This window comes from Melopsittacus undulatus, chromosome 1 (assembly GCF_012275295.1).
Source record: "Melopsittacus undulatus isolate bMelUnd1 chromosome 1, bMelUnd1.mat.Z, whole genome shotgun sequence".
Lineage (NCBI taxonomy): Eukaryota > Metazoa > Chordata > Aves > Psittaciformes > Psittaculidae > Melopsittacus > Melopsittacus undulatus.
Genome location: NC_047527.1, coordinates 97,010,041 through 97,038,005, shown reverse-complemented (window position 1 = coordinate 97,038,005; position 27,965 = coordinate 97,010,041). Strand labels below are relative to the sequence as shown.

Sequence of the window (27,965 nt, the reverse complement as noted above, 5' to 3'; positions counted from 1 at the left end):
GTCCCGTAACTAAGGTATAACACAAACCACTGCTGCTACCACCAATAATAATAATGATAAGGGAAATAACAAGGGAAGAGAGTACAACCGCTCACCACCTGCCAACTGATATACATCCTGACCCGGGGAGCGATCTAGCCCTTCTGGGAAACTGCCCCAGTTTATATAGTGGGAGTGACGTGCTGTGGTATGGAATACCTCTTTGGTCAGTTTGGGTCAGGTGTCCTGTCTCTGCTTCGGAGCGATCTAGCCCTTCTGGGAAACTGCCCCAGTTTATATAGTGGGAGTGACGTGCTGTGGTATGGAATACCTCTTTGGTCAGTTTGGGTCAGGTGTCCTGTCTCTGCTTCCTCCCAGCTTCCCTTCCTCTCTGGCAGAGCGTGAGACTCACAAAGTCCTTGGTCAGAGTAAACATGACTGAGCAACAACTAAAACCATTGGTGTTATCAGCACTGTTCTCCGGCTGAAAGTCAAAACCACAGCACTGCACCAGCTACTAAGAAGGAGAAAAATGACTGCTACTGCTGAACCCAGAACACAGAGAGACCTCTCAGGGTGGGCAGGCCACTGCTTCGGGCTGAGCTTTCCATGGCAGAGCAGCACTGGAGCTGCTTTACGCAAACACCACAGCCTCAGGTCTGCCACGACAAGGCAGGAGAGGAGCTCACCCCAGTGCATGATGCTGTCCCACTCAGTACCCCACACTGACACAGGTTTTTAAGCAAGGGCCCTGCTGGCTCTTGTGTTCCACTGTAAAAGGAAACCCTTTAGTGGTATGGATGTGCTCAGGGACAGCAATGAGCTCATTTTCTGTCAAGCCACCTCTCCTTTGCCTGGGGTGAGGGATTGTATGTGGTCCACCTTCTATAGTCATGAGCAGAAGACTTCTTTGGGCCAAGTATCCTACATCAGGAAGATGAATGATCTTGTCCTGGAAGACATGCAGGAAAGAAGGGGGAGGTAACTCTGGTGCCTGGAAAGCCACAAGGAGGAGGGGGGGACAGCTTGCCTTCGTGAACACACCTGAACAAAATATCTCATCGCTTAGATGGGAATATATTGTGACTGGTGTGCATGAAGGCTAAGAATATGCTAGATGTAGAAGTGGTACATGGATATAAATAAACACTTCTTATGATTTGTAAAGTGTTAGTCTTCATATAAAAGTCTGAGAAGTGCTTTGAGTAGCAAAGGCACCAAAGTAGAAATGAGACCACCGAAAGCACCCAGATTGGTCAGAACGTCCCTGTGTCTGGGTCACTGGGTCAGGTCTGTCCTAAAATGATAGTGATACTTGCTAAAGGGCTTTTTTGAAACCATGAATAGAAGTTCTCCACAAGCAGTGGGAACTGTGAAGACTCCCAGTGTCTCAAAGGAAGAGCACAGGTGGGTACTGGCCTTTGGAGAAAGCTGAGGAGGAGTTCTTAGCAATTACTGCTTGGTCTGAATCCCTGGTCAGGTGAGACACTACTGGCTGTGATCTGATGATGAAAACATTTGTGTTATTCTGGGTTTCTGGAGTGGAGCAGGACTGGGCCAGATGCTGAGCATGGGCAGCATCTGTCAACTGCAGCTGGAGCAGGTGGTGCCCAGTAGTGCCGCAGGTCAGCTTTAGGCACGTAGCTTCAGGAGGTGACTCGAGCACCTCACCGGCTGGTGATGTGTGTATCTTGCTGCCAGAGCCTAAGGACGCTGTGAGCATGGACTCTGGTGGTGCATATTCACTGCAAAAGTGGCAGGGCTGGTTCAAGTGTCCCCTTCAGATCCTTGCACATCCTCTTCCCATGGGAATATCACTTCTCTTGCACTCTTCTTCAGAGATCCCCAGATGTATTTTTGCTGTAATTCATCAAGCTCACACTTTCTGCTTTTTCATCCCATCTGCATCTCATTCAGTGTGTGTTTCTGGCTTAAAGAATGAGGGCAACTCTTATTCAAAGTGGAGACTGGATGAAAAGGATTTATTTTAGTGGGGGAGGACAGATGGTAGCATAAGAAAAGTGAAGACAGTGTCAATCAGCAAGAGAGACTGGTCTCAGCACTGCTGTAACCCTGAGTTCTGGCCTTGCAGAGGTTTGCAGGGACCTACTTCAAAGCAGTCAACACAGGGGAAAAAGGCATTAAGCATACTGCTTGAAAACGTGGTCTGTGGTGCCTGGGCACGTACCTACGTGCCCGCTTAACATGGCTGCACACACAGTGCACATGTCTCTTCCTTGACACTGCATTGCAGCTGAGCAGTGTGAGAGGAGGCTGAGCAGCTGAACACTGGAAAACCTGTCTTCAATTGAGAAGGTGAAGTATAAGGAAAAATCAGCAGATCGCTGAGCTTGTTAGCAGCTACATGGAGGCAGAGTTACTGGCAGCAGAAGGCTGGCTGATGGAGCAGGCACAAGCAGTGCAGATGCTCCACCTCAGCCAGAAATGCTGAGCCAATGCAGCAGTCCCAAGTGAGATGTTTTGCCCAGTATTGCACAGGCAGCCAGGCTGGGTGGCTTGGAGATGGGGACTAAAGCAAACAAAGCAAGGGAGAGTCAGAGCATGGTACCAGGGAAGGAGATTAGGAAGAAGCTCTGCCTGTCTCTGCAGTGGCTCATGTGGGGCTTTCCAGCTCACCAACGACCATGTGTCTCTCATGGGATTTACTGCTAAGAGGTGTGGGAAAGTGAAGATTGCATCAGTGTCCCTTGTGTAGATGAGGCCAAACAGAACGAGCTGGGTTGGTCTCGGTTCAGGGATGTGAGCTTAAGCACGGTAGTCTTTTTATGTGAGAGAAGAGCTGGAAAGGGCTGATTCTTGGTTGCCTTTGCCCTGAGGAATAGTCTGTATGGTGTTGTGTGTGTCAGGGCAGGCAGTGTGTGAGCCTTCCTCTTCCTGTTGCAGGATTGCTCTGTAGCCAAGGCAGGGCATTTTCTTAAGTGGTGGAGGTACTGATTGCGGTACAAGGTCTTGGCTGGTGCTGTCACTTCAGTGAAGTGACAAGGGTCCAGCTATCTGCTAGCAGAGTTAGAATTGTCATAACATCCTGGAGTGGTTTGGGTTGGAAGGGACCTTAAAGCTCATCCAATTCTACCCCCCTGCCATGGGCAGGGACACTTTCCACTAGACCAGTTTGCTCCAAGCCCCATCCAACCTGGCCTTGAACACTGCCAGGGATGGGGCTGACACAGATTCTCTGGGGAACATGTTCCCATGTTTTGAGTGCTTGCATTAATTCACAGCTCTCCTGGCTGGAGCCAGCAAGGCAGGCTCCTCAGGCACTTGCACAGGAGCCCTTGATGCAGTGTGCATTGGTTGCTTGCCTCACCCCTTGGCTGTTGTGCCATATGGGGTGATGGGGGAGCCTGTGCTGGTCTCAGTCACTCAGCAAAGTGCCTGGGAGCACAGCCAGGGCTGGAGATGGAGCTGGGGTTCCAAGCAGCTGCAGGATTTTTGCTGGGTTCATGCTGATGCTTAGCAGCACGCCCCATCCTTGCTTCCAGAGCAGGTAGCCCAGGAGCATGTTTGCACAAGGCAGGAGGAGGGGAGCACCTTGCCATTGCCATTGCCTGCCTGGCCGCTGGTGCTGGGGGAGCGTAGTGGCAGCGGGGCCCCCCCTCCACTGGGCCTGGTGCGTGTGCGCTGCCCCCCGATGCTCTGCCTCTGCAGAGTGAGGGATTGGCTCCCCCAGGCCGGGGTTGCTGAGCCTGCTGTGATCATGTCACGTCGGGCTCCGTCGATGTTAACATCTCATTATCTTTGTTACTGTAATTACATTATCCGCTGCTTTATGCAGAATTATTCTCCGAGGACTAATTGATGGATCCATGTTTAATTCATTAATCATTAGCATCAAATTCGACAATTACAGTGCACACTGATTGTGGAATTTCAAATGTAATGAGGGAAGAATTAACAAAGAAAAGGGAAAACCTGTTTCCCTGGCATACCGCTGCTCGCCATGGGGGACAATGACATTGAGGGAAGAAGAGGCAGCAGAGAGCAGGGTGGCGCAGGTCATGGCAGAGAGGAGGCTGGTGGGATCATCTTGTGCCTTTCTCTTGGTTGTAGCTGCACAACATACTCTTTCAGGTCAGAGCAGGGTTATTAATCCCCTATGAAAGGTGGGTATTTGAGTACTGGAGAAGAAGAGCTCAGCTCTTGCTTCTGGAACAAATTTGCCTTCCCTACCCTACAAATAGCCCATGGGCGCAGAAGCAGCACATCTCACCCTGCCATGGCAGGTTCCTAGGAACACCAAGGACACCCCAGTGTACTTGTTGTGCTCACACACTTTGCAGGCTGGTCAGATTGTGGTCTTCAAAACAAGCTTGCTGCCCCCATGATTTGCTCATAGTTCTGTGGCTGGTCTGTCCCTGCACGGAGCATAGGACCCTCTCAAAATCTATGGCTACGTCTCTTCATTTTCAGTATTTGCTACCCTGAGGCAGGAGTCCTGTAGCATTGCTCTCTTTGTTTTGGTGCCTGTGAACTAGTTAGCAGAAGGAAAGCCAGAGCAGTCTTTCCAGACCTGCCCCATCCGCAGTGGATCTGCTCAGGACCAGGGTTGGTGCAATACCCAGCACAGCTGTTTCAGTATAACATGTGGATACACCACTTCCTTCCATCCATGTGTGCTTATAGCACAGTCTCCTTGCTTATGGAAAGGGGCAGCTTCTGCTTTGTCTTTCAGTGCTTTCACTTTACTCTTCTGACTGGAAGAGTTCAACGTTAGTTACTGTTCAGCCAAGAGATGGAAACTTGGACATGGGGATGCTGAAGCTGAAAGGAAAAGGGTGAGGGTCTGTGGTGTTTGTCAGTTTGGGACCTTCCTTTTTCCCAATACTATGTTAAAGGGTTGTTTGTAGTCTGAAGATGAAGCAGAGATCAGAGATTTAGTGAAATTTATCTGTAATTAATATTTTGCATCATGAATCATGTATAAAATACTGCAAATTCATATGTATATTATAAATATTATAAATTCATGATAACATTCATATGGTAACATCTTACGAATGTTTATCTGGCTGCCTGAAGTAGGAAGATGAATCCAAATGTGAGGTTGGAGAGCCATTGCATTCAAGGATTTACACTGAGTAGAAGCTAGAAATTGTCAGGACTTCATGGGGGAGAGAAGTGCATTAGAAACTCGAAGGAAAGACGTGAGACAGGACAGTTCCAGCAAAACCTTGGTGCCCAGTTCTTGTGGTGGGCAGAAGCCTGAAGGACCAAGATATACTGAATCAGCTTGAGGTTTTTATTTACGAGGTATATACTAGAGTTAGGATGGATTTCATATGTCCAAGCATTGTAATTTTGTTCTCTCACTACTATTATTTCTTTCTATAGAAGAAAAACTGAAGCAAAGAGGCTGAAGCAAAATTGTCAAAAGCATCTGCTCACTATGTGCCCCCAGTCTGTAGAGCCTAAGAATCCCTAAGAACCTAGCCCTTTTTTAGCCCTTTAAAGCGTAGCTGTGAGCAGTGAGCTCCTGTTTATCAGTCCTCAGAGTCTCCACCTGGGCACTTGGAACAGGAGGAACACATTATTAATATGGCTGGTTTTGACAAGTGTTGGTATAAGTGACTTGAACAGTAGTTCTGGGAATTTTGCAGCAGTGTACAGATTAGATCCCATATTCTCAGAGGAAATACTCAGCTTCTTAGCCTTGGGCTGCCCCTGCTTTTCCTGCTGCCTTCTACATTGTTCTTTTGGGCACCTTGATCCTGCAAGAGATCTTTTGGAGATCTCAAATATAACAAACCACATCACTCCTCATTATCATCTGTGTTATCCTCAGATACTTGTCTGCCCAGTCTGCCAGTTCATCTCCAGCCCGCTGTCCTTCACGTGGGCAGCAAATCATAGGACCACAGGCTGGTTTGTGTCAGAAGGAACCTTAAAGCCCATCCAGTTCCAACCCCCTGCCACGGGCAGGGACACCTTCCACTAGACCAGGTTGCTCCAAGCCCCATTCAACCTGGCCTTGAACACTGCCAGGGATGGGGCAGCCACAGCTTCTCTGGGCACCCTGTGCCAGGGCCTCATCACCCTCACAGGGAAGAACTTCTTCCTCAGATCCCATCTCAATCTCCCCTCTGTCAGTTTAAAGCCATTCCCCCTTGTCCTGTCCCTACCTACCGTTGTGAAAAGACCCTTTCCAGCTTTCCTGTGGCCCCTTTAGGCACTGGAAGCGGCTTTAAGGTCTCCCTGGAGCCTTCTGCATGCCCAGCTCTCTCAGTCTGTCTCCATCAGAGAGGGGCTGTCACAGTGTGTTATTGGGACATGGTGACAGTGGTATTTACAGTATTGCAAAATGTTGCATCCTTAGGTTTTACCACAGTTTTGTCTCCTTTTAGATGGCCAGCTGAGTCACTCTAGCCTGTAGGTAGGCAGTGGAATGATTTTTCCAGAATGAGTCTGCTCTTGTGGGAGGAAGGAAATGCTTTCTCCTAGGGGTGAAATCAGAAACACTGAGGTGTTTTGAGGTTTCTCTGGAGCGGCAAAGGTGTATGGGAGTGCTGCAGGTCAGAATTGGGCATGCTGTCGCCCATCAGCTGGAACTGCTGATGTGTTGGTTGCAAAGTGGAAAGGCACACTGAGCTGCCCAGCTGAGATCTTCTGGACTCTGTCTGGATATGCATAGTTGTTACTAAGTTGTGCAAACTGGACTGTGTTTGCACCAGCCAGGGCAGAAGGGATGTGGGGGTATCTGTGAGGCAGAGCAGCAAGAAGTAACTTGGATTCAGTTCAGTCCGTGCATGGTCCATAGCAGCTCCTTGCCCACCAGTCCACATTCCTCCAGAGCCTGTCCCCATTACATCCAAAGACCATTTTCTCTGTATTTGAGCTATTATGTGAAAGTACTGGTAGCCTGTTCAGTCATACAGAAAACCTGTTGTGTCATTCTCCAGCTTTACTGGTGACTCTGCAGATGTTTGCAAAGCTGATGGCCCAACTGTTAAGTAGCTTCATCTATTGTTTGGTTTCCAGAAGGGCCTCATGCTCCCCTTGTCAGAGCATGTCTCCTCTATGGAGTCACTGAGCTAGGAATTGTGCCTGGGAGAAGAGCTGCCTGCTCACACCATTCCTAGGAGCCATTGCCCAGCCATGAAAATGAAGTTTTGGCTCCTGCCAAGTGACCAGGGTTCTGTACAAGCATGGGAAGGGCAGCACCTCTTGCTTCAGACCTGCTCTTCTTCTTGCTGGCTTGCTTTGCCAGAAATCTGGCAGGCCAAGAGGGAGAAATCATTCTCCCTTTTGACCTGCCAGTTGCCAGAGTTTTCTGTCCAGAACCTATTCTATTTTTTCCCATCTTTTAGAGAGCTGCTCACCCATCCTTCTGCTTTGTATGTCCACACCCAGGGCCTTGCTGCTTGGGAGCTGTGAGCACTGAGCTCACTAGATTTGTACTTTGGGTATTATGGACATGCTTTTATTGTGAGTTTTCTCAAAAGGCAGTTTCTCTGGTGTGTGACAGACTATCCTGGCTATTCCTCTTTGGTTTTCACTCTCATCCACAGCATATTCCAGCATATCCAATCCTTCTACCTGTCACACTTTAGACCATGACCATGGTGTGACTCACGTATGGTCAGCAGTCATGTTCTCCAGGAGTATGCAGGGTAAGTGTGCTGGGGTACAGCTTGAACCTGTGACCTTGAGCTTCTCTCAGATGACAGAGCGTGGCTTAGGTGGGCTGCCATTGGCTGGCAGAGATGTAGGACCTTCTCAGGTCTCTGCTCCATTGCCTGATGGAGATGTAGGACCTTCTTAGGTCCATGCTCCACACTGCCCTTCTGGGGAGCCCAGCCTCTGCAGCTCCAGCACCCCCACTGCCTCCTGGCTCTAGACACAGGGTGTGAGTCCCAGTGTCCCTATGAGAAGCACATGTAGGTGCAGCCCTGTTCTGTGGAAGTGGCCATGAGTTGTGGTGAGAGCATCCAGCCATGCTGAGCCCAGCAGTGCTGTAACAGCCCTGGCTTTGCTCTGCATCCCTGGGGTGGGCTGTCCACCCCCTTATCCAGACCAGTGAAGGAGCAAGGCTGTGCCATAGGCACCATCACACTCGCACTCATCTCCCCACATGGAGGTCCTGGTCCTTGGAACCGGCAGCGCTGTTGGCAGCACAGGCAGGGAGCAATTGGAGCATGGGAGGGAGCTGCCAGTGCTTCCTCCCCTCCCCATCACAACTCTCTCTGCCCTCCCTGATGGGAAACCAGAGATTGATTTTCTCCGACCCAACAGCATAATCACTAACCCTAATTAGAGATAATTACTGGGACTTGATATACTTATTACTTGCTAGAACACTAAAGGAGCTGTGCATTGCAGGCTGAACAGGGAAAAAAGGCCTCAGAGAAAGTGAGGAGGAGAGGAACAGAGAGGAGAAAAGAGCAGGGCAGAGAGAATGCTGTGATGATCAGAGCTCAGGGCAGGGACAATGGAAGTGCTGAGAGAAGCCAGATGGGCATGCAGCTTCATCGCACAGGGGCAGCAAGCCAGACCCATGGGCTGCAGTTGTAGTTATAAGCATCCTGTATTTCTGAACATCTGGCTCTGGGTGTCTTGCACAGGGCACCTGGAAAAATGAAGAGGGTGTAATTAGTAGCCACCTGTGAAAATTTCAGTGTAAATAACTTGCCCCACATTGCCAAGGCAGACTGGGGTGACAGCATAGCTGGTGTTCTCCTATGGTGGACTGAGGACCTTTTCCAAAAAACTGTGCTTTCGCTTACATGCAGACCATGCTTATGCTGCAAGAGAAAGGCAGGGAAACAACTTGTTACAGGCAACAAACTCGTGGCCATTATGCTGTCACCCAGTCTTCCTGCCAGCCCATCCCTTCTTAAGTGCAGGCTGCCACTCCTGGTTTGAGTCCACCTTCCTGCCCTCTCCTCTACACTACAGGGGCATGGGGTCGGTGGCTGGGGTCTTCAGTCTGTTTCTGGACAGTCAGGTGCCCCAGAGGAAAGTATAAAAGCTCGTTGCTACCAGGCAAGGAATAGAGTCACTCTGTTATGAGCTTGCTCTGTCCCCCCCTGGGGTCCTGTGGAGAGCCCCTGGCTCATCCATGGTCTCTTGGTATTGTTGCACACTGGGTGGTTGTGTTGCTGTGTGTGTCAGGCAGTCTTTGTGGGCAAAGCAAGTAGGGCTGTATGAAACATGCTATGAGTGAATAGCTGTAGAAACAGAAGTTAGGTAAGACAATATAATACAATTCTAGCATAAGTTGGATGGGCTTTTCAGTTGCTACCGTTTGTGAGCTGTGTGCTAAATCGTGGGAAACGGGAGAGGTGCCTGAGGATTGGAAGATGGCAAATGTCATACCAGTCTATAAGAAAGGCAAGAAGGAGGACCCGGGTAATTATAGACCAGTCAGCCTTACCTCCATCCCTGGAAAGGTGATGGAACAACTTATTCTTTACTCCATCTCTAGGCATATCAAGGATGAGGGGGTTATTAAGAACAGCCAACATGGTTTTATGAAGGGGAAGTCATGTTTGACCAACCTTATAGCCTTCTATGAGGATGTGACTAGGTGGAGGGATGATGGTAGAGCAGTAGATGTGTTTTTTCTTGATTTCAGTAAGGCATTTGAGACTGTCTCCCACAGCATTCTTATAGATAAGCTAAGGAAGTGTGGGCTTGATGATCAGGTAGTGAGGTGGATCAAGAACTGGTTGAAAGGAAGAAGGCAGAGAGTTGTGGTCAATGGCACAGAATCTAGCTGGAGGTCTGTGACTAGTGGAGTCCCTCAGGGGTCGGTGCTGGGACCAGTGCTCTTTAATATTTTCATCAATGACCTGGATGAGGGAACTGAGTGTACCCTCAGCAAGTTCACTGATGACACTAAACTGGGAGGAGTGGCTGACACACCAGAAGGCTGTGTTGCCATTCAGCGAGACCTGGACAGGCTGGAGAGTTGGGCAGGGGGAAACTTGATGGAATTCAGCAAGGGCAAGTGTAGAGTCTTGCATCTGGGGAAGAACAACCCCATGTACCAGTACAGGTTGGGGGTTGACCTGGTGGAAAGGAGTGAAGGGGAAAGGGACCTGGGGGTCCTGGTGGATAGGAGGATGACCATGAGCCAGCAATGTGCCCTTGTGGCCAAGAAGGCAAATGGCATCCTAGGGTGCATTAGAAAGGGTGCAGTTAGTAGGGCAAGAGAGGTTCTCCTCCCCCTCTACTCTGCCTTGGTGAGGCTGCATCTGGAATATTGTGTCCAGTTCTGGGCCCCTCAGTTCAAGAAGGACAGGGAATTGCTTGAAAGAGTACAGCACAGAGCCACAAAGATGATTAAGGGAGTGGAACACCTCCCTTATGAGGAGAGGCTGAGGGAGCTGGGTCTCTTTAGCTTGGAGAAGAGGAGACTGAGGGATGACCTCATCAGTGTTTACAAATATGTAAAGGGTGGGTGTCAGGATGATGGAGCTAGGCTTTTTTCAGTGATATCCAGTGATAGGACAAGGGGCAATGGGTGTAAACTGGAGCATAGGAGATTCCACGTTAACATCAGGAAGAACTTCTTTACTGTAAGAGTGACAGAGCACTGGAACAGGTTGCCCAGGGGGGTTGTGGAGTCTCCTACATTGGAGATATTCAAGGCCCACCTGGACAAGTTCCTGTGTGATGTACTCTAGGTTACCCTGCTCTTGCAGGGGGGTTGGACCAGATGATCTTTTGAGGTCCCTTCCAACCCTCGGGATTCTGTGATTCTGTGTGCAAATGCTGGGTTTTCATCAGTCACTGCAATACTTGTCCAGGCCCACACTTGTGCAGCAAACCCAGAAAGTTCTGGGTCTGTTTCATTCCTTCCTGCAGTTTTGTATCAGACTCAGCTTCCTGTTTCTGGCTGTAAATGCAAATGGTAATTTGTATTGGTGCTATCTGTCACAGAACCAAAGAATGGTTTGAGTTGGAAAGGACCTGAAGATCATCTAGTTTCTCCCCCCTCACACTAGACCACATTGCCCAGGGTGCTGTCCAACCTGGCCTTGAACACTGACAAGGGATGGAGTATTCACAGCTTTCTTCGGCAACCTGTCTGCCAGTGCCACCTTGGTGATCTCTTCTGGACTCTTCAGCAGCACATTGTCTTCTCTGGTTTGTATTTTAGGCAGTATAACTTGTACATTTTCTGCAGCTTGTGATTTCAGGTTTCTGCAGAGACTCTTAAGTGACACCTCTGGCCGTATTAACAGACCAGGAGTGAGATACAGAACAAGGACCCTTTCCTTTATCCGCACCCTACTGCTCATTCCTAGCACTTTGGTTTATGAGTCTCAGAAACAGTTTCAGAAGTGTTTCATTGTAACATGTTGGAGAGTAAATTATGGTATTGTGGTGATAGTCACTGAAGGACTTAGCCAAGTGGCACTAAGGCTTCTTCAGACTTCCTGAATCCGGCTGGTTCAAAGCAGCACTGCAACCGCATGGAGAGTGCCGTAGGTACCTCATCTGAAGCAGATGAGAATGAATCACAGAACTGAACTTTAGTAGTGGCTTAGGCAAAAGTAACCTTGACTTCATTGTACTGGTGTTCAGGCAGAATAAAATTCAAATCAGAAATAGAGAGTATTAAGCACACACATGCACAGACACACGCACGCAAAAATATATATCCAAGCCAATTTAACAAAGCTGAAAGCAATTATGCACCAGATCATTTGGGAGAAAGAACTTAAAAAAAAACCAGAAGCAAAGCATAATTAGGAGTTTTTAAGGAGCATCTCGCTGAATACCAGAAAGTTGAAATCAAAAGGAAGGTTGCACTTCTTAAAAATGTATTAATCTGGGTTAAGAGGAGACATGAGCTGTTCGCTTTTTCTCTATCCAGATAGTGAAGAATGCACAGGAACAAAAGTGGAGGGGAGCCAGCTGTATTGTGCTGATGTATTTTGTATATCTGCGTATCTGTATGTATATAGAAAGCAATAAAAATAACAGCAACAAATAAAGTAATCGATAAGTATTGAGCAGCAGTTGGGAGCTGCAGTAGGTAGGTAGTTCATAACACCAGTGTGGTCCTACATGGCCAGCTGGAACCACGGGTAGAGGCTCTCTCTGCCATTTAGCCCTTTGCCAGAGCTCCACAGACTAACATCCGCCATGAGTGATTAATTATGAGCAGCCCTCAAAGTGACCCTTTTGGCTTTGTGGGAAGCATTCCAGCTCCTGACGTTCCCAGACTTGCTCTGGTTACAGCTGCACAAAGGGTTTGTTTCACCGCTTTCTCTGTGTTCATTGCTTGTGGAGCAGTCGTGCACCTTGTGCCTGCCCAGCTTCCCCAGACCATCATTAGCACCAGTCACATTCAGGGAAGAAGTTAAATATATTTAGCAAATTATGCTGTTAAGAACTTGAAAATGAAGTCACCAATGAGATAAGAATGCCAGGACAACACAGCTGCTGGGTACACCCACCAGAGTTCGCCATAGGGACATCAGTGCCTCAGCTGATAGAAAGATGCCACATCTGGAAGCTTCGTAGTTTGTGGACTTCGCAGTTGGTCATCTCTGCTGCCTTTCTCCTAGAGGGAACCCTCTCTTTTCTTCTCTCTCAGAGCTGTTTCACTTGAAAGAAAGACAAATCCTGCATCTCTGTTCCTCTTTCAATACAGATCCAGATGTTGAGCTCAAAGCAGCTCCTGTGTCTTCCCTGGTGCTTTGTTCTGTTCTGATCTCAGCAGTGCAGTGTGGAAATGCAGCAGGGTCTCATTCACCACCACTCAATGTATCTTAACTACATACTAGTCTTGTGCCCTGTACTTGGTGAGCTTCTGCTGAAGTGGCTGCCTTGTCCACAGCATTTTCTGCCTGTGAATCATGAGAATAATCACTGTTCATGTATCTTACTAAATTCCTAATCAACTTTTACATGTTCCATGAAGACTCGACATAACATAGAAATAAAAGTGATGGATTTAGTATCTGAAGCTCATTTCCCAGCTGACCTTTCCCCCTCTTGGCTAGTTTTAGGAGCCTGCATTAACATGGTTGCACAAGGGGATACAGAAAAGGTAGCCAGCAGAGTTAAAGGCAGTTAAAAGTGTATTTTTTCCCAAGTTTATTAGGAACTAATGAATCCTAAACCGAGCATTTGTTCATTACAGTATGGAAATAGTGGAATGGTTAATAAAGAAAAAAAGAAGATAAGTGTTCAGTGAACACTTCTGTTTGTTGTCTGGGAAGAGGTAAGATGATGCATCTTATCACAGAATGATGAATTCTTCATATTCCAACTGTAATTAGGAAGCATATTAAACAGCAGGTAGGAGATTTAGACGTGTTTGAATCAGCAAGTCTGAATAACTTAATTCAGGAATTCTAGAAGATGTGGTCAAGGTCTTTCTGACATTTTGATGGTGACTGTCAGTTTTGGGATGGAGAGGACTTCTGGAGGGCTGAGGTTCATGGATTTTATGTGTCCCCCATATGAAGATGAAACTGAGAGTCTGAAGAGGACTCAGAGAATAGCCGTGAAAATAGTGAAATGCTTGCAAAATGCACCTTGTACTGAAAGATTCAAGGAGCTCAATTTGTTTAGCATAACAGAGGAAAGGGTGAGAGATTATTTCAACACCATCTGCAAGTGCCTATATAGGAACAAAAAAATTGGTAATAGAGAACTCTTTATCAGATAAAAATACACTGAGATCCAGTGAGGGGTAGCAGAAGCAAGACAATTCAGACTAGAAATAAGGTGCAAATTCTAACGGTGAGAGTAATTAACCACTGGAACTACTTATCAGGAGTTGCTGTGATTTCTCTGTCACTGACAATATTCTAATCAAGATTAGAAGATTTTCTAAAAGGGACGTTGTGGTTCAAACAGATGTAAATTAGTGGAAGACCTATGCTATAATTTTAGGCTGTACAAAAAAGATCAGACAACCAGGGGGTCCTTCTGGCCGCTTTGACTCTGTGTCCAGATGTGCTGTCACCTGCTCTCCTGGCGGATATTCCCCTTCCCCACAGAACTCCAGCCACCCTTCCTTTGCAGTGGAGCTGCAGGGTGAGTGGGCATGATGTGCTCCATGGTGGACTCTGCATGGGTGTGTGGGTCAGGCATAGCTCAGGCTCAGGAGGACTGAGCATCTCTGGCTGCCTGGGGTTCCTGAGATGACAGCATGCTCTTGGTGCCTGAGGAATTAGGGGTCAGCCATCTCCTGTTCACAGGCTTCTCTGGTTTGCTGGGGTCCTGCTAACTCAGTATGTGGAGTCAGCCACCATCTAAATGAGAGGTGAGTCTGGTGTGTCAGCTTGAGATGTCCTGCCTTATCTCCTGTGCCCCTGAGTTTTGGTTGGGAGATGGAAGTACAAAATGTTAACCATGTCATGATCAGCCCTTCCCATCCTGCTGCAGGCAGCTTCATTTTCAGTCCTCCTGGAGATGTCTGGACTTCACAGAGCTGTTTCTCTTGGTGGTTTGTACCCACCACAGATTAGCTTTGGTAGGAGCCAGGGTGTTATATAGTCACTTGCCATGTGCATATGTCCAAAAACGTGCTCTCCAAATGCAGTGCTAAGAAAGGAGGAAGATTCCCCTGTGTCAGAGCATCTGTGAGGCCCAGTGAAAGGCAAAGGCTCCCACTGTGTGCAAGCTGGCAGATCCTCATGGCCTTGCTAAGAAACAGGGCTGGGAAACCTCAGTCGCCTGTGGTTTGGATCCATGATTTCACGCAGACGTTTGCTGTTGGCAGAGCTGGGAAGGACATCTGTCATCCCAGAACATGTCCTGCCATGCTTGTGGGGCTTTTTAGGTGGTCGGTATTGTCAACATATCCCAAGGAGAACTTGAAAGTTGATGTCTTTCACATGACGTGTCTGCATTCTGCTGCTTTTGGTTGGTAAGAGCTAACCTACATTTTTTGGCCTCTGTACTGTTGGGAATTGTCGAAGAGGAAGAAACCAACTATGTCCATCAAAGCAGAATGCAGTGTTTCATTCAGAAGACCAACCTGACAGACTCTCTGGCTCTAGACCTGCTCTGGGAGTGAGGGCAGCTCTGGGAAAGGCAGCGGTGGGGTACTCCCAGGGCAGCTGCATTCCTGCATACATGGCAGCTGACCACCCATTGATGGAGAGGGGTGAATTATGTCTTTACCAGCGGGGATTTCACAGGCAGTCAGCTTAACCAGGCTCACTGGCTCTCACCTCCCCTCAAGAACCAGTTGGTTCCTTGGAACAGAGGAGTTTCCCACCAGCTGGAGGTGGGTACCCATCCAGCCCATGCTGTGCAGCCCAGGAGCAGTGTGCTGGGGTCCAGAGCAGCCACGGCTGCCCCACACATGCGGCTTTCAGGGAGGCTTTGAGACATGCTCTGGCTGCCAACACCAGCAGAGTACACTAAGGTGACTTGCAGTAACTCTGACTTTGGAGTTAATGATGATTGGTTGGCAACATGTACCTTGAAGTTTTGGTTAATGGGTAGTGGTAACTGATGACTCTTTGGGATGTAGTTTGGCAGATAGTGAATAGCATTAATCTGCAGCGTGCTACTGGCTGGCTGCAGGACAAGAGGAAATAGGGTTTGCTTCATGCCAGGGTGTTCTCACCCCATCCTGGGGTTACCTCCATCACCATCTCATGCCATATGGCTAGCAGTCTCTAGTGAGGTGGCAGCAGCTCTGTTCAGCACCAGAGCAAGACCTGACACTTTAGAGAAAAGACCCAACCTTGGCTGTGAAACGCAGGGGATTTTTATTGTGTTGCAAACTGCTGTGTCCATTGTCCAAAGGAGGATGAGCCTTTTGGAGCCAGTGCCCTTTCTCATGTTGAAATTGCAGTATTCCTGGGCTGACAGCATCAAACACAGCAGAGATTAGTCCAGGACCGTAATCACTGGTATGTCTTTTGGCTGTCAGTGCACAGAGAGCATCCATCTGTGCCACTGAAGCAGTCTGTCTTCCATATCCAGGAAGAAGAAAGTCTCTCTTCCGTATCCATGTCCGAGTGCAGGCACTCGGCACTCAGGACATGTGCATCAAGGACACATGTGGCTTCACCAGGAGCTTGCTCAGAGTGGGTGTTGGATGCTGGTGGTAAGAGCTGATGTGTCACTTGGTTTCTTCAGTGCTGGTCAGGTTATTGTGTGTTCAAGGAAGAGAAGGAACAAGTCCTTTCCTCAGTGAACTTGTCAGGAATGTAGGTATTTCTGTATTGCTCATGTTAAGATAATACGCGACTGACTTAGCATGTCCATACACTTTGTGCTGCTACTGCTGGCAGTCTGCAGGGATTCAGGACTGCCAGCTGTAGGACATGGGCACATGGGCTAGCAGGATTAGCAGGAATGGGATGTCACCTTTGTTTTCTGTACCCATTCCACCTTAAATTAATTTCTTTCAGGGTGGTAGGTTGTGCATGAAGCTCTAGGAGAGGTATCACACCAGATTTGTGTAGTGCATGGGGGATCCTGTGTAGTACAGATGGGGGATTCTGTAGTAGTACATGTAGTACATGGGGGTTCCCCTGTGGCTTTCCAGCCTCCTTGGTGGTGTGTTTCAGTAATGCTGTGAAAAGGCAATACTTGTAGCATTCCTCCTCCTCTGGTGGTTACGGTTAGAAGCCCCAGTCTAGTGGAGATGTTATTGTCATTGGGGTGCAATCCAGATCCCATGGAAAGCAGTATGTGCATTCCCAGGATTTTCTGAATCAGGCCCATTAGTTCCAGGGTACCTGTATTACAGAATCCCAGAATCCCGAGGGTTGGAAGGGACCTCAAAAGATCATCTGGTCCAACCCCCCTGCAAGAGCAGGGTAACCTAGAGTACATCACACAGGAACTTGTCCAGCGGGCCTTGAATATCTCCAACGTAGGAGACTCCACAACCCCCCTGGGCAACCTGTTCCAGTGCTCTGTCACTCTTACAGTAAAGAAGTTCTTCCTGATGTTAACGTGGAACCTCCTATGCTCCAGTTTACATCCATTGCCCCTTGTCCTGTCATTGTCATTTGTATTTTGTGCTAGATAAATATCATTGTGGTTTTGTTAGCTCACTTTTCAAAATGACATTCTGGTTTTAGGTCATTTCCCATTTACTGCTATGTCATCACTTAGGCTTTACTTAAAAAGGCATCGCTAAACTTTGCCTGCTGATGGGGACACACTAACATGGTGACATGAATCTCTTTTAGGGGGATTTTGAGGAAATAGTGACTGGGAGAGCTTTGCCTGCAGGACTGTAGGCAGATTCAGGGAGAGTTCAGTTCCTGGAGGCTTTAGCTCAGAAAAGCAGTATTTTACATGTAGCCTTTTAATTCACCTTTCACTTTGCTTGCCTAATATGAAGGGAGCATGTCCAGCAAGGGGCACAGTTCCTGAGGGCTCCAGCCTTGTTGGGACCACCTTGCAGATCCCTAAGATGAGGGAGTGGCTGGGCTTTGAGGACATTGCTGTGCCGTTGAGTGATTCCAGGCATCTGGTGTGAAATGCAGGGAGCCCATGGAGACACTGCAGAGGCTGATAGAAGCTGTTCTGGAAGTCTTAGCAGTACTGTTTAATTACAACATGAGAGATTCAGACTGGTACCACTTCTTCATGGCATGCACTGCTAGCAAGGCAGGCGTCAGGTTTGGGATGCTCGTGCTGGATGCTGGTGCAGGGTTGGGTGGTCAGAGTGGGCTCCAAGCACATCCTCGGCTTTCCCAAGGACGTCTTTTTCTGCACACACTGGGTATCTTGCAGGCCTGGCTCAGGTCACATCACAGCTGTGGCCCCCACAGGCTGTGCTTCTGCAGCAGCCACTGCCAAAGCTGGGCAGGGTCGCAGGGCAGGCTCTGGAGGTGCTGGGGTTACTGCTTTATAAGCCTGACCACAGCAGCCTTCCTTTTCTGCCACCAGCAGTTCCTGCTGCCCAGCCTCACCTCCTGTACATGCCACAAAACCAAGGAGGTTGTTGCTGGGGGCAGGTTTGGAGGGTGCCTTGGCAGGTTGCACATCCCTGCCCCTGGTGAGGGCTGGGGCACTTTGTGGCAGCTCACACTGCTCCTTGGAGGAGCAATGGAAGGGCATGTGCCCAGTATGGCTGGCATGGAGGTGCAGGGGCAAATCTGGGCTCCCGGGGGCTCATCAGGGCTTTCCCCTTTGCTTCTTGCAGGAACTCTGCACTCCTGCTATTTGCCTCCATCTCCTGCATAGCTGTGGTGATAGACATGTGCTGTGTATGCAGCCTGGCTTACGGCCCATCCCATCCCATCCTGTCTTGTCCCAGCAGCATGATCTCCAGGACCCATATCTTCCCAGCCCCGGGAGAACTGTGTTGTCCCTGCTCCAGTGGCAGCAGGCTCCCTCCCATGAGGAGGCAAGAGGAGATGGATGCAGCAGTCAGGAGCGGAGCGCCAGCTAATTACCCTTCCGAGTGTGTCTTGTAAATTAAGGGCTAATTAGAGGCAAAGTCAGTGTCATGGTTTTACACGTGTTTCTGTGGCGCTGAACAAGGAGAGGGAGGGGGAACATGCAGCAGCCAGGCTGGAGGCAGGCAAGCCAGCGCCTCTTCTGCTCCTGCCCCACGGGCAGGGGCCCCAGCAGCTTGGAGGTGCAGGGCACCAACAGCCCTGCAAGCTCTGTGTTGACACTGCCAGGGCAGGCAGGATCTGCAGGCAGGGCTGACAGAGTCTCAGCACAGTGCAACGGAGAAGGGATTCTGTGATTCTATGAAAGGGTTTTTGGTCCAGGGTGGGTACATGAAGAGGAGGGTGGGAGGCACCTGCCATGCTGGCATTGAATGGGAAGTGCTCGTGGATGGCAGGCATGCGTGGTATAGGGATGATTGCCCAAATCACCCCTTCGTTCAGCACACACCTTGGATCCACCTTTTGTAGGGGGGATTTGGGCTTCTTGAGCAGACATTTCAGGCACTCTGCAGCCTCAGGTAGCACTCAGGCACCAGTGACACTCGAATCACACTTCTTAGGTTTTCATGGAAACAGCAGGCACAGAAACTTACCTTTATGTACAGATTCTGGGGCTCCACATGGGATTTTATGGGGCTCTACTCTTAGTGAAGGGTGGCTGAGCACTAGAATGGGTTGCCCAACAAGGTTGTGCAATCTGCTTTGTTGGAGAAACTGAAACACTGTCCAGACACAGTTGTGGCAACTGGGTCCATGTGGCCGTGCTTGAGCAGGGGTTGGACAGGGTGACCTCCACACCTCCCTTCCAGCCCCAGCCATGCTGGGACTCTGTGAGAGCAAAATGAGCCTCCTCTTACCCCAGTGAAGATGCAGTCAGCTGAGCTGTCCTGGCTGTAGCAGATCAGCTGGGGGCCTGCTCCTGCCAGTGTCCATCTGCTCTCCAGCCTGCTTCTGTGAAAGGTCCCACTTACATGGCAGTCCCATGAAACAAGTTGCTTGGTTTTCCTTAGCCCAGCTCCTTGTGTGGTGACTGGGTGGTTGGCTCTGGCAGGGCTGGAGCAAGCAGATGGGTCCGGCTGTGGGTCTGTGTCTCATCAGCCCGGCACGCTGTGGCTGGAGCTGTTCAGTGGATCCTGCCCTCTTCCGTGGCCACAGGAGCTGCTGTGAGAGTCCCAGCTCAGCATCTGCACCTGAGGTGGGGGAGGGAAGAAGCTCCAGAGTAGGGAAAGAGACCCTTTGCTTACCCCCACGCTCCCAGAGCATTCCCTCTACCATGGCTGGACTGAATGCCCTAAGGGAAGGTGTAGGGTAATCCCTCTAGGATATCATCATCCTCCTTAATGGATTGCCTGCAGCCTTGAACTACAAGATTTTTGCTCCCTGTCAGAATCGCTCTATTTACTATTCTGGAAATTTTGGATATTCTTGTAATCTAGAAACACTTGACCCATTTTGAATCACTGAGAGATCTTGTCTTCTGTGACAGTCTCTAGTCCCCAGAACACTCTTTTTCTTGGGGATTCAAGCTCCTGGCCTCAGCTCCAGAGGTTTCCAGCTAGTGTGAAGAAGCGTTTCCACCTGTAGTCCCCACCTTACAGACCTCTCTTGCCCTGGTTGTCATCCTCCGTGTGATTTTCTATTGGCTCGTAGTGCCTCCAGCGTGGTTGCGTTTCTTGCTAAAGACACACAAGGAGTTAAGGAGTGAGGATGAGGTGAGATGGGGTGGTTTTGTGTTTGTCCAGGTGCCTGAGGCTGTAGAGAAAATGGTGAGCAGAGCACAAACTCCATTGGCAAAATCTGGCTGGAGGTGGAAGCTGTGTGCCAGGGTGCCTAGCTGTGCATCCTAGGGTGCTGTACTAAAATCCACTGAGCTGGTTGTCCCTCTGAGGAGCGCTGTGTGCCGGGTCGTGCTTTTTTCTCAGCATCTTTGAGGGGGTGATGTGCTGGCATCCCCTGGGAGAGGAGAACCAGAGCCTGTCCTTATGCAGGGCCATGTCTCATCATGTACAAGACAGCTTGTCCTTCTTCCACCATGCTCCAGAGGTCAGTTAGTTCATGCTTAATGTGTGCCTCTCTTGCAGGTGCTCCCCACTCGACCAGCAGCACCTCCCTGCACTCAGAGCGCTCCATCAGCGGCATCAATCTGGTGGGTTTCAGCTCGAAGCCGGACGGCATGCACCAGCGCTCCTACTCTGTCTCCAGTGCAGACCAGTGGAATGAAGCCGTGGCCATCCCTGGCAGCTGCCCCAACCCCTGTAAGTAGTGCTTCCGACGCTGCTCCCCTCAGTGGCACAGCCTGGGGAGTTTTGTTTTGGTGATGGGGCAGCCCTGAGCTCTGCCTTGTGTCTGTGAACCCAGTTTGCTCACGGGTGTCAGACACAGGCTTTGGGACCTTGCTGGGACTGTCCACCTTCGTGAGGATCAGCTGGCAGTATCCAAACTGGGGGGAGAAGCTCTCCCATGGGCGCAGTAACAGAGCCTCCCTCCAGCCAAGGGATGCTGCTCTGCAGCAATACTGCTCTGGCCTGTCTTATCCTTCTGCCCCACTCAGCTCACCATGCGAGAGGTAACCATTGCTTTCCCCCATCGCTGTTCCTCGTCAGCACCCCCAGCTCCCAGATTTTGGGGCAGTTGAACGAATAGGAGTAATTCCTGGCTCTGGAGCACACACTGAGCGCGGCCCGCCCCCTCCCCCCACGCTCACTCGCTCTCTGTGATGTTTCAGGACAGTTGAGTGAATTAAAATAATTCATACATTTCCCAACGTAGCCACTTTGCCGAATTGGAAAATAAATGCTTTTGTGCTGCATTCATCACTCCTTCGTTCCTGGCTCTGCCGCCGCACTAAAAAAGCAGTTAAATGCACATCAAGAGTGGAGGAGCCATTTCCATGCCTGCTCGCCCCTTGTAGTTCTCATTAGCGCAGCAGCCGCCCCCCCGCTCGGTCCCAGGGGCTTTCGCAGTTTAAAGAGAGCCTCTTTATGATCATTACCGGAGTCCGACTGTGCGGGCGCCATTTGCAGCTGAGGAGGCTCCTCATTTGTAACTGTGAAAAACTATCAATTTCAGCGCGCCTGATGCAGCGGCTCCATCATTGGCCCCATCAGCTCCCTGCTGGAAGCGAATTAATCAGACTGTTACTGCTGATGGGGCAGCGCAGGCGATGGGAGCGGAAGGGTGCAGCTCTGAGCATTAATGTGCCGGCAGCCCCCCTCCTCGCCTCGGACACAGGGTGCAGCAGGGCAGCCTCCACTCCTCCAGTGCCGGAGGAAGTGGGGTGCAAGGAGGGGGGAACCGCTTTGGACACGGGCACATCTGCTGGGATGCTCGGGTCTGGTCCCCCACACCCTTTCCACTGCAGGCAGCCCCTCACCCTGCCCATGGGAGCCGTGCATGCAGCGTGCCCCTGTGCACACAGCAATGGGGTCTGCACCCCCTCATGCCAGCGAGCAGGTAGGCAGTGCTGCAGTCACACCTTGCCTTTGCACAGGTGAATTTTGTGGTACAGCCCTCTGGACAGCAGCTCTCTGCCTGGATGGCCTCCCGCCCCAGGAACCATCAGTGGCAGGTATGGTCCTCCTCCCAGCAGCCCTGCTGCAGAGCCCAGGAGCCTGGTGTGGCCATGCTGCGCATTTTGCTTGCCCTGGTTTTGGCCTGAATGTCACAGGAGAGCAAGCTGGCGTCTCCTCCTTGTCTTCAGGAGGAACCTGCTGCACTTGTGGCCAAAGCACTTGTACCCAAAGCAACGTACCTCTTTCCTGCAAAGTAACCTGGAGGCTGAAACAAAATGGGTGCTGAGATGCTGCTGCTTCTTTCCATGACTTGGAGGGGTGAGATACCAGCTCAGTGCTAATTGCGTGTCTCGATCGCTGATGGCTGCTTGCCTGCTCTCAGGTCCCACTGCACTGTTTAGGTTACTGAGCCCTGTGGGTTGATCCTGCTTTGTGCTGCCCTGTGTTAGTGGTCTGCAGACACATCACAGGGAAGGGAAGAGCCCACGGCATACGAGGGACAACCAGCCCTGCTGTCCAAGGAGCAGCCTCACAGTCTGTCACCCAGCTCACAGCTCGCTGTGCCATCACCATGTGCTGGCCAGGAGAGCAGTGATGTCATACCTCCTGGCATCTGTCTCCTGTCCACAGAACTGCTTGGGGCTGTCAGGCAAGAGCTGGGGCAGGCATAGTGCCTGGAGCAAAGTGTTGTCTCCAGGGAGATATCACACAGCTCCCTGGGCTCCTTTTGCCATCAGCTGGAGCAGCCCTGGGCAGCACACATGCCAGGCTGGCTCTCCAAGCTGAGTCCCTGCAGAGCCAGCAGAAGAAGTAGGCTCACAGCATCATGAAGGAGAGGGTTTTTGGGGGAACAGGCAGTGCTTTCCATGCGGCGGGAATGCAAAGCCGAACAGCATGTCACCACTCTGCTGTGGGGCTGAGCTGAGCCTAAGCAGGCGTGCCTCACCCCCCAACCTGAACCCCACTGTGCAGCCCAGGTCTGAGTGCTCTGTTGTGTTTCCAGCTCTAAACAGTGAGGCAGGGTGAGGAATATTTATCTACTCAGAGCAGACTTGTAGAGGGTGTCCTCACAGCTCTTAGGGACAGCTGTCTCCTCCAGTTGTGCCGTGGAGAGCACATGGAAGAGGGATGGGATGGACTGTATAGGTCATGTAGACATGCTCCAGCACATTTTGTGTTTGTCCTTTATGAGAGGACTGCTGCACCTCACCAGAGGAACCAGGCAGTGCCTGCAGAAGGATTCCCGTGGTGAGATGAGGACCTGGAAGTCCTTGTGTGGATCAGAGGAGCTCACTGTCCTGCTGGGGAAAGAGGGAGAGCAAGCGATACAAGGTCTTGTAGAGAGAGCGTGTTTCACATTCTGCTCCTGCCCCACTGCAGTCCCATCCCCATCCTGCTGTCAGCCTTGGAGGACCCCAGCTCTGTGGCTTTATCTGCTGGGCAGTAAGAAGAGCAGGGATGTGAGTAGTCTGTGGAGCAGGAGGCATGATGCTCATCGCAGCCTGACAGCGCGTTGGTGGGAGCTGCAGAAATGCACAAACCCTCAGCTGAGCCTGGAGGGGGCAGGATGCCAGCAGTGCGTGGTTTGGCCCGGGGGCCATCCTGGTGAGCAGGTGGGCAGTAGAGGTAGGCTGGGTGGATTCAGCACGTGTAGCCTCAGAAGAGAAAGTTCAGGTCCCCTGCGACATCCAGGCTGGGAGATGAAGGTGCCTCACACCTGCTCTAAGCCTAGTCCTGTTGAACAGTGTCAGTAATTTATATTTATAAAACTGGAGTCTGATTTTATTAGGTTTATCTCTCTTAATTGTCAAGGGTGAGCTATTTCCCTGTGGAAAAATAGCAGCAGAAACACCTTACTAGTGTGTGTCAAATGTATTAGAAACCAGAGATAGAAGAGCTCTGGTACTGCATTCTCTCCTAGACTTGCGAGGGGGACACGGACTGTATGCCAGACCTCTGTGTGGGGCAGCTTCTGGCTGCTGCCTCTCCATCCCACTGATGGATGTATACCTTGCCACACAGAGACAGACCAAGCCCCAGTGAGCCAGGCTTGACTGAACTGGGCTGAACGGGAGAGCAGAGGCTAGGCTGGAGCGGGAGAAGGACTTACCATCTCACAGGCAGTCCCCGCTGCTGGAGGGTGCTGCCCTTGTTAGATGCCGTGATTGCTTTCTTAATTTCAGGTGCCACGAAACATGGAAATTGAAGGTTAGGACTTGATGGGAGACACTGGGCTGTTGCACAGAGGACAGCGAGCTGCCCAGGACAGAAGCAGGCTGGGAGCAGAGCCACCATACATGCCCTGTGGGCGGATGGACACTGGAGAGGCAGGAGTGTATTTAGGAGAGGGTTAACAGTGCAGCGAGGGCTCCTGCGCCTCGTTGCCTTCCCCGGAGTCTGCATTTTTATGCTGATTGGAAGCCTGCGCTGTGTGTGCTGCTGAAATTGAATGTCAGGCTTTTGATTTTGTTGCTGGTCTCTAATGAAATTTGACATTTAATGGTGAGTGCAGCGGCAGCGTGTGTGTGTGTGATCGGAGCTTGATTAGCGCACTCTAATTGACAGTAATTAGGCAGCTCCCTGATTGTTTCTAATTCTGCTATTAATTGTAAGGAACAGTATGATTGAGGATAAATTTGGTGCGTTGCTGCTGGGGATGCAGCTTCTTCAGCTCCGTATCGGAAGCCTATTGAGACCATCATGCTTAGGTTCCTAAGTGTGGCAACCCCAGTCACCTCGTCTGGCAGAGTGATGCCAGGGGGGGATATGATGCTTCTGCAGTGGCACTGCAGATCCTGGGACCTGGATCCGTGCCTGGGGGGACCAAGAGCACCTTCTTTGACTGTCCTTTCCAAAAATGCATGCATCACCCTGTGAGGACACTGTGACTGAGCAGTACGCACAGGGACGTGCGCTGACAGGTTGGCATGTCAGGCTGCCCCCAGTGATGCCACTATGCTTGTCCTGGCTATGTAGATGCCAGCGCTGTCTCTGTGTGATCATCCCTGGTGACTCTGGGATGATCACAATCCCAGAGCTTGTCCAGCCTGACCCTGTCCTAGGCGCCTGCCAGCGCTGAGCTGGAGTGTGTGTAGGAGCTGCCCTATGTAATGGGGCTGAGCATGGTATTGTTCTGTTTCATGGGGCTGTGCATTTTGAGCCAGGCAGAGGACCGGGATTGCCTCCACGACACTTGGTTGTCTGTAGAGAGACTAGACTGTCACTGTCCTGCTGTACATTACTTTTTCTGTCTTTGTTCCCAGCTAACGGTACTGCTGATTCTCTCAGCTCCAGCCCAAACATTTCCAGTGCTGCCAGCCCGAAGCTGGAGCCGCCTCCATCACCGCATGCCAACAGGAAGAAGCATCGCAGGAAAAAGAGTACAGGGACAACTCGGCCTGATGGCCCCAGCACCGCAGCAGAAGGTAGGAAAGGTCTTCTGCCTGGAGCACTGGGCTCCCAGGAGTCCTGCCAGGGCTCATCAGGGACTGGGGGCTTGGAGCGTTCCTCATCCAACCTGGCTTTGCTTATCAGAAAGGAGCAACCAGCCCCTCTTGATCACCTTCATTTCTCACCTGCAGCAGAAGCAGCACTGCCATCATGCCCTTGACTGCACATACTATTAGTGGTAATAATAATTACTAACTGTATTAGCAGATGTGAGAGCACACCATATAGTTAAGGTGGGCTTAGCTGTGCCTAAGGTGTGCAAACACTTTCTGTCACAAGTCTTTCCACTGGCTTGTAAATTTTCCAAACTTTTATCATTTAAAAGAACTATGCTGGCTCTCTGCCTCAATCCAATGGTCTTTTGGAAAAGTTTATCTGCTTCAGGAAACCAGTTGAAGATGTATTCATCGTTTTGCCTATGCTGGAAGTACTGATGTTTTTTCTGTTGGGAGATATTGGTGTCTCGGGGGTTTCTGAAGAAGGACCCAAAGCTTGGCAGGGAGCCTGAAAGACACAGGGAAGTGCATTTTGCTGTGAAAAGCCATGCAGATTTGTTCAGGTAGAGATGAACCTGGCAACCACGTTCTCCAAAGCCTGCACCTGTGGTTAGCTTCTGTGGAAGATGTGATCCTCAGCCTTTAGGATTTGACTGTGGGTCATCCTGTCCCACAGTGTTCATTGAGCTTTTATAGTAAACCAAAATAAAGGTTTAATTCAGATGGCTAAAGGCAGGTGGAAGGGGACTAAGTACAAGTGTTCAAAACTAATGCTGCTGTAAACCAAACCAGAACATTTTAGCCTGCACATTCATTAGCCTGTACCTAACAAAGCATGTTGTGGCTGTCCTGGCATTGTGCTCCAAATCCCAGGTCAGCCTGTGGACCAGCAGCCCAGGTTGCCCATGGCGGAACAACTCTTCATATATTCTCTCTCTTAGAAACATTGTGGTGATGATCTGCGCAGGAGCTCAGCAGTTCTGTTGTTCAGACTTTTCTGTCGTAGTTATCTTCATATGAAAACCACTGAGTTTGGGAAAGACTTCCCCTTTGCGGTGGTTTTTTCATGTATCTTGAGCATCATTGGAATCTCATGGAAAACATGGAAGTATTATCTGTATTTGTTAAAAACCTGATGTATTCTTCACTATGGGTATATGTTGACTCTTCAGATACACTACTGCTCTTCCTCATGTCAGCTCTCAGTTTGCAGTTCTCAGTCCAGTGCTTTGACAAAGAGAGAAGTATTTATGTGTCTGAAAAGTAGGATACTAAAGAGTAGCAAGACTTTGCATCTACATGTGAGGCTAAGAAAGCACATGCTAAAGTACTGTGTCCCATCCTGTAAATAATACTCCAAGAGAGTGTGGGAATACTGGAAATAGTTGTAAAGAAGGTCCCAAAACTGACTTGGGTCTGATGACTGTATTAATGAGGTGGATGTTAAGGTATTCAGTTTACCAGAATGGAGACTGAGAAGTGAAGAACTGATGTTTTCAGTGCTTACAGAGTCTGGGTTAGGGTTAGGGATAGGGTCTGGTCCTGCAAGGCTGGTGAGCATAGCTGATGGGGGTGTGAGGAGGCGCAGAGGCTGGGATCTCTAGTTACACAAAATTGAATACAATTTCTTAGTGGAAAAGGCAATTAAACGTGGGAACACTTTTATGAAGTAGTAATGGGGCCTAACTACTGCACAGAGTCTTAAAATTAAATTAGTTACTTTTCCATAAGCCATGTGGTATCCAGCCCCTGGCAATGACAGAATTCACTGCTTCCTGTATCCAGGTGGGCAGGCCAGATAAGCGGCACACTCCTCTTTGGATGCCCAGTCCACTAATCCTTGAGCCACTCAGTTTTTCTGTCTTTTCGTAGGGAGTTTTTTCAGGCACATGCTCACTCTTGCTGTCCTGCCCTGTTTGGCAGTATCCCTGGAAGGTGGAGTGACCAAGGCTGCACACAGCGACGATGTGGTACCATGTGATGTGTATAACAGCATCAGCGTATTTTCTGTTATTCCTTACCCTGGTCCTTGACCATGGTGCTGTCCTGGGCAGAGGTCTTGTGCTCTCTGCAGTGATATCGAGGCCCTGTCTCAGGTGGGTACAGTTAATTTAGAGCCCTGTCAGGTGCTGAAGTAATGTAATTTCTTTCCTACAAGGTGCATTACTTTGCATTTATCAACATGGAATTTCATTTGCCAGTGAAGTGTCAGTTACCAAAGTTCATTTGTCACTGCACAGACCTTGCACACAGTTGCTCCTCCTGCTGCCAGAAGCCTCTGGCACCAAAACTGGGAGCAGGAAGAATACCTCCGCAGTGATGGGACACGTGGCAGTGGGCTGCTCAGCCTGCTCCAGTGCAGCAGTAGAAAGGGAGCAGTGAGGGGTTAGGAGAGCATGGCCAAGCAGAGGGGGCATCTGTGCTCTGCAACCCAGCCTCTGTGTCTCCAGCTTGAATCCTGTCTTTCCAAGTCCCTGTGTCCACCTTCAGTTGGTGAATGGGGGCAGTACTCACTGGGTCAGCGCTGTTGTCATGCAGATGATAAGAGCGTGCTGCTCCCAGGCTCACATTGAGTGTTAGTGGTCCCATGCATTGTGTTCCACATGGCGTATTGTACAGTGGTTTTTCTGGCTTTTTGGCTGGCTTTTCAAAAACTTACCTTGTAT

General features: G+C 50.0%; 1 protein-coding gene across 2 annotated transcripts in view; it reads left to right on the top strand.

The window, feature by feature from the left end:
- Window positions 1-27,965, top strand: part of AGAP3 (ArfGAP with GTPase domain, ankyrin repeat and PH domain 3) — a 135,948-nt gene that overhangs the window by 93,744 nt on the left and 14,239 nt on the right. For both annotated transcript variants that reach the window (XM_034066423.1, XM_034066419.1), the window contains exons 12-13: window positions 20,423-20,596; window positions 25,117-25,278. In XM_034066423.1, coding sequence (XP_033922314.1) covers window positions 20,423-20,596; window positions 25,117-25,278 — 336 coding nt within the window. The remainder of the gene's footprint in view (window positions 1-20,422; window positions 20,597-25,116; window positions 25,279-27,965) is intronic.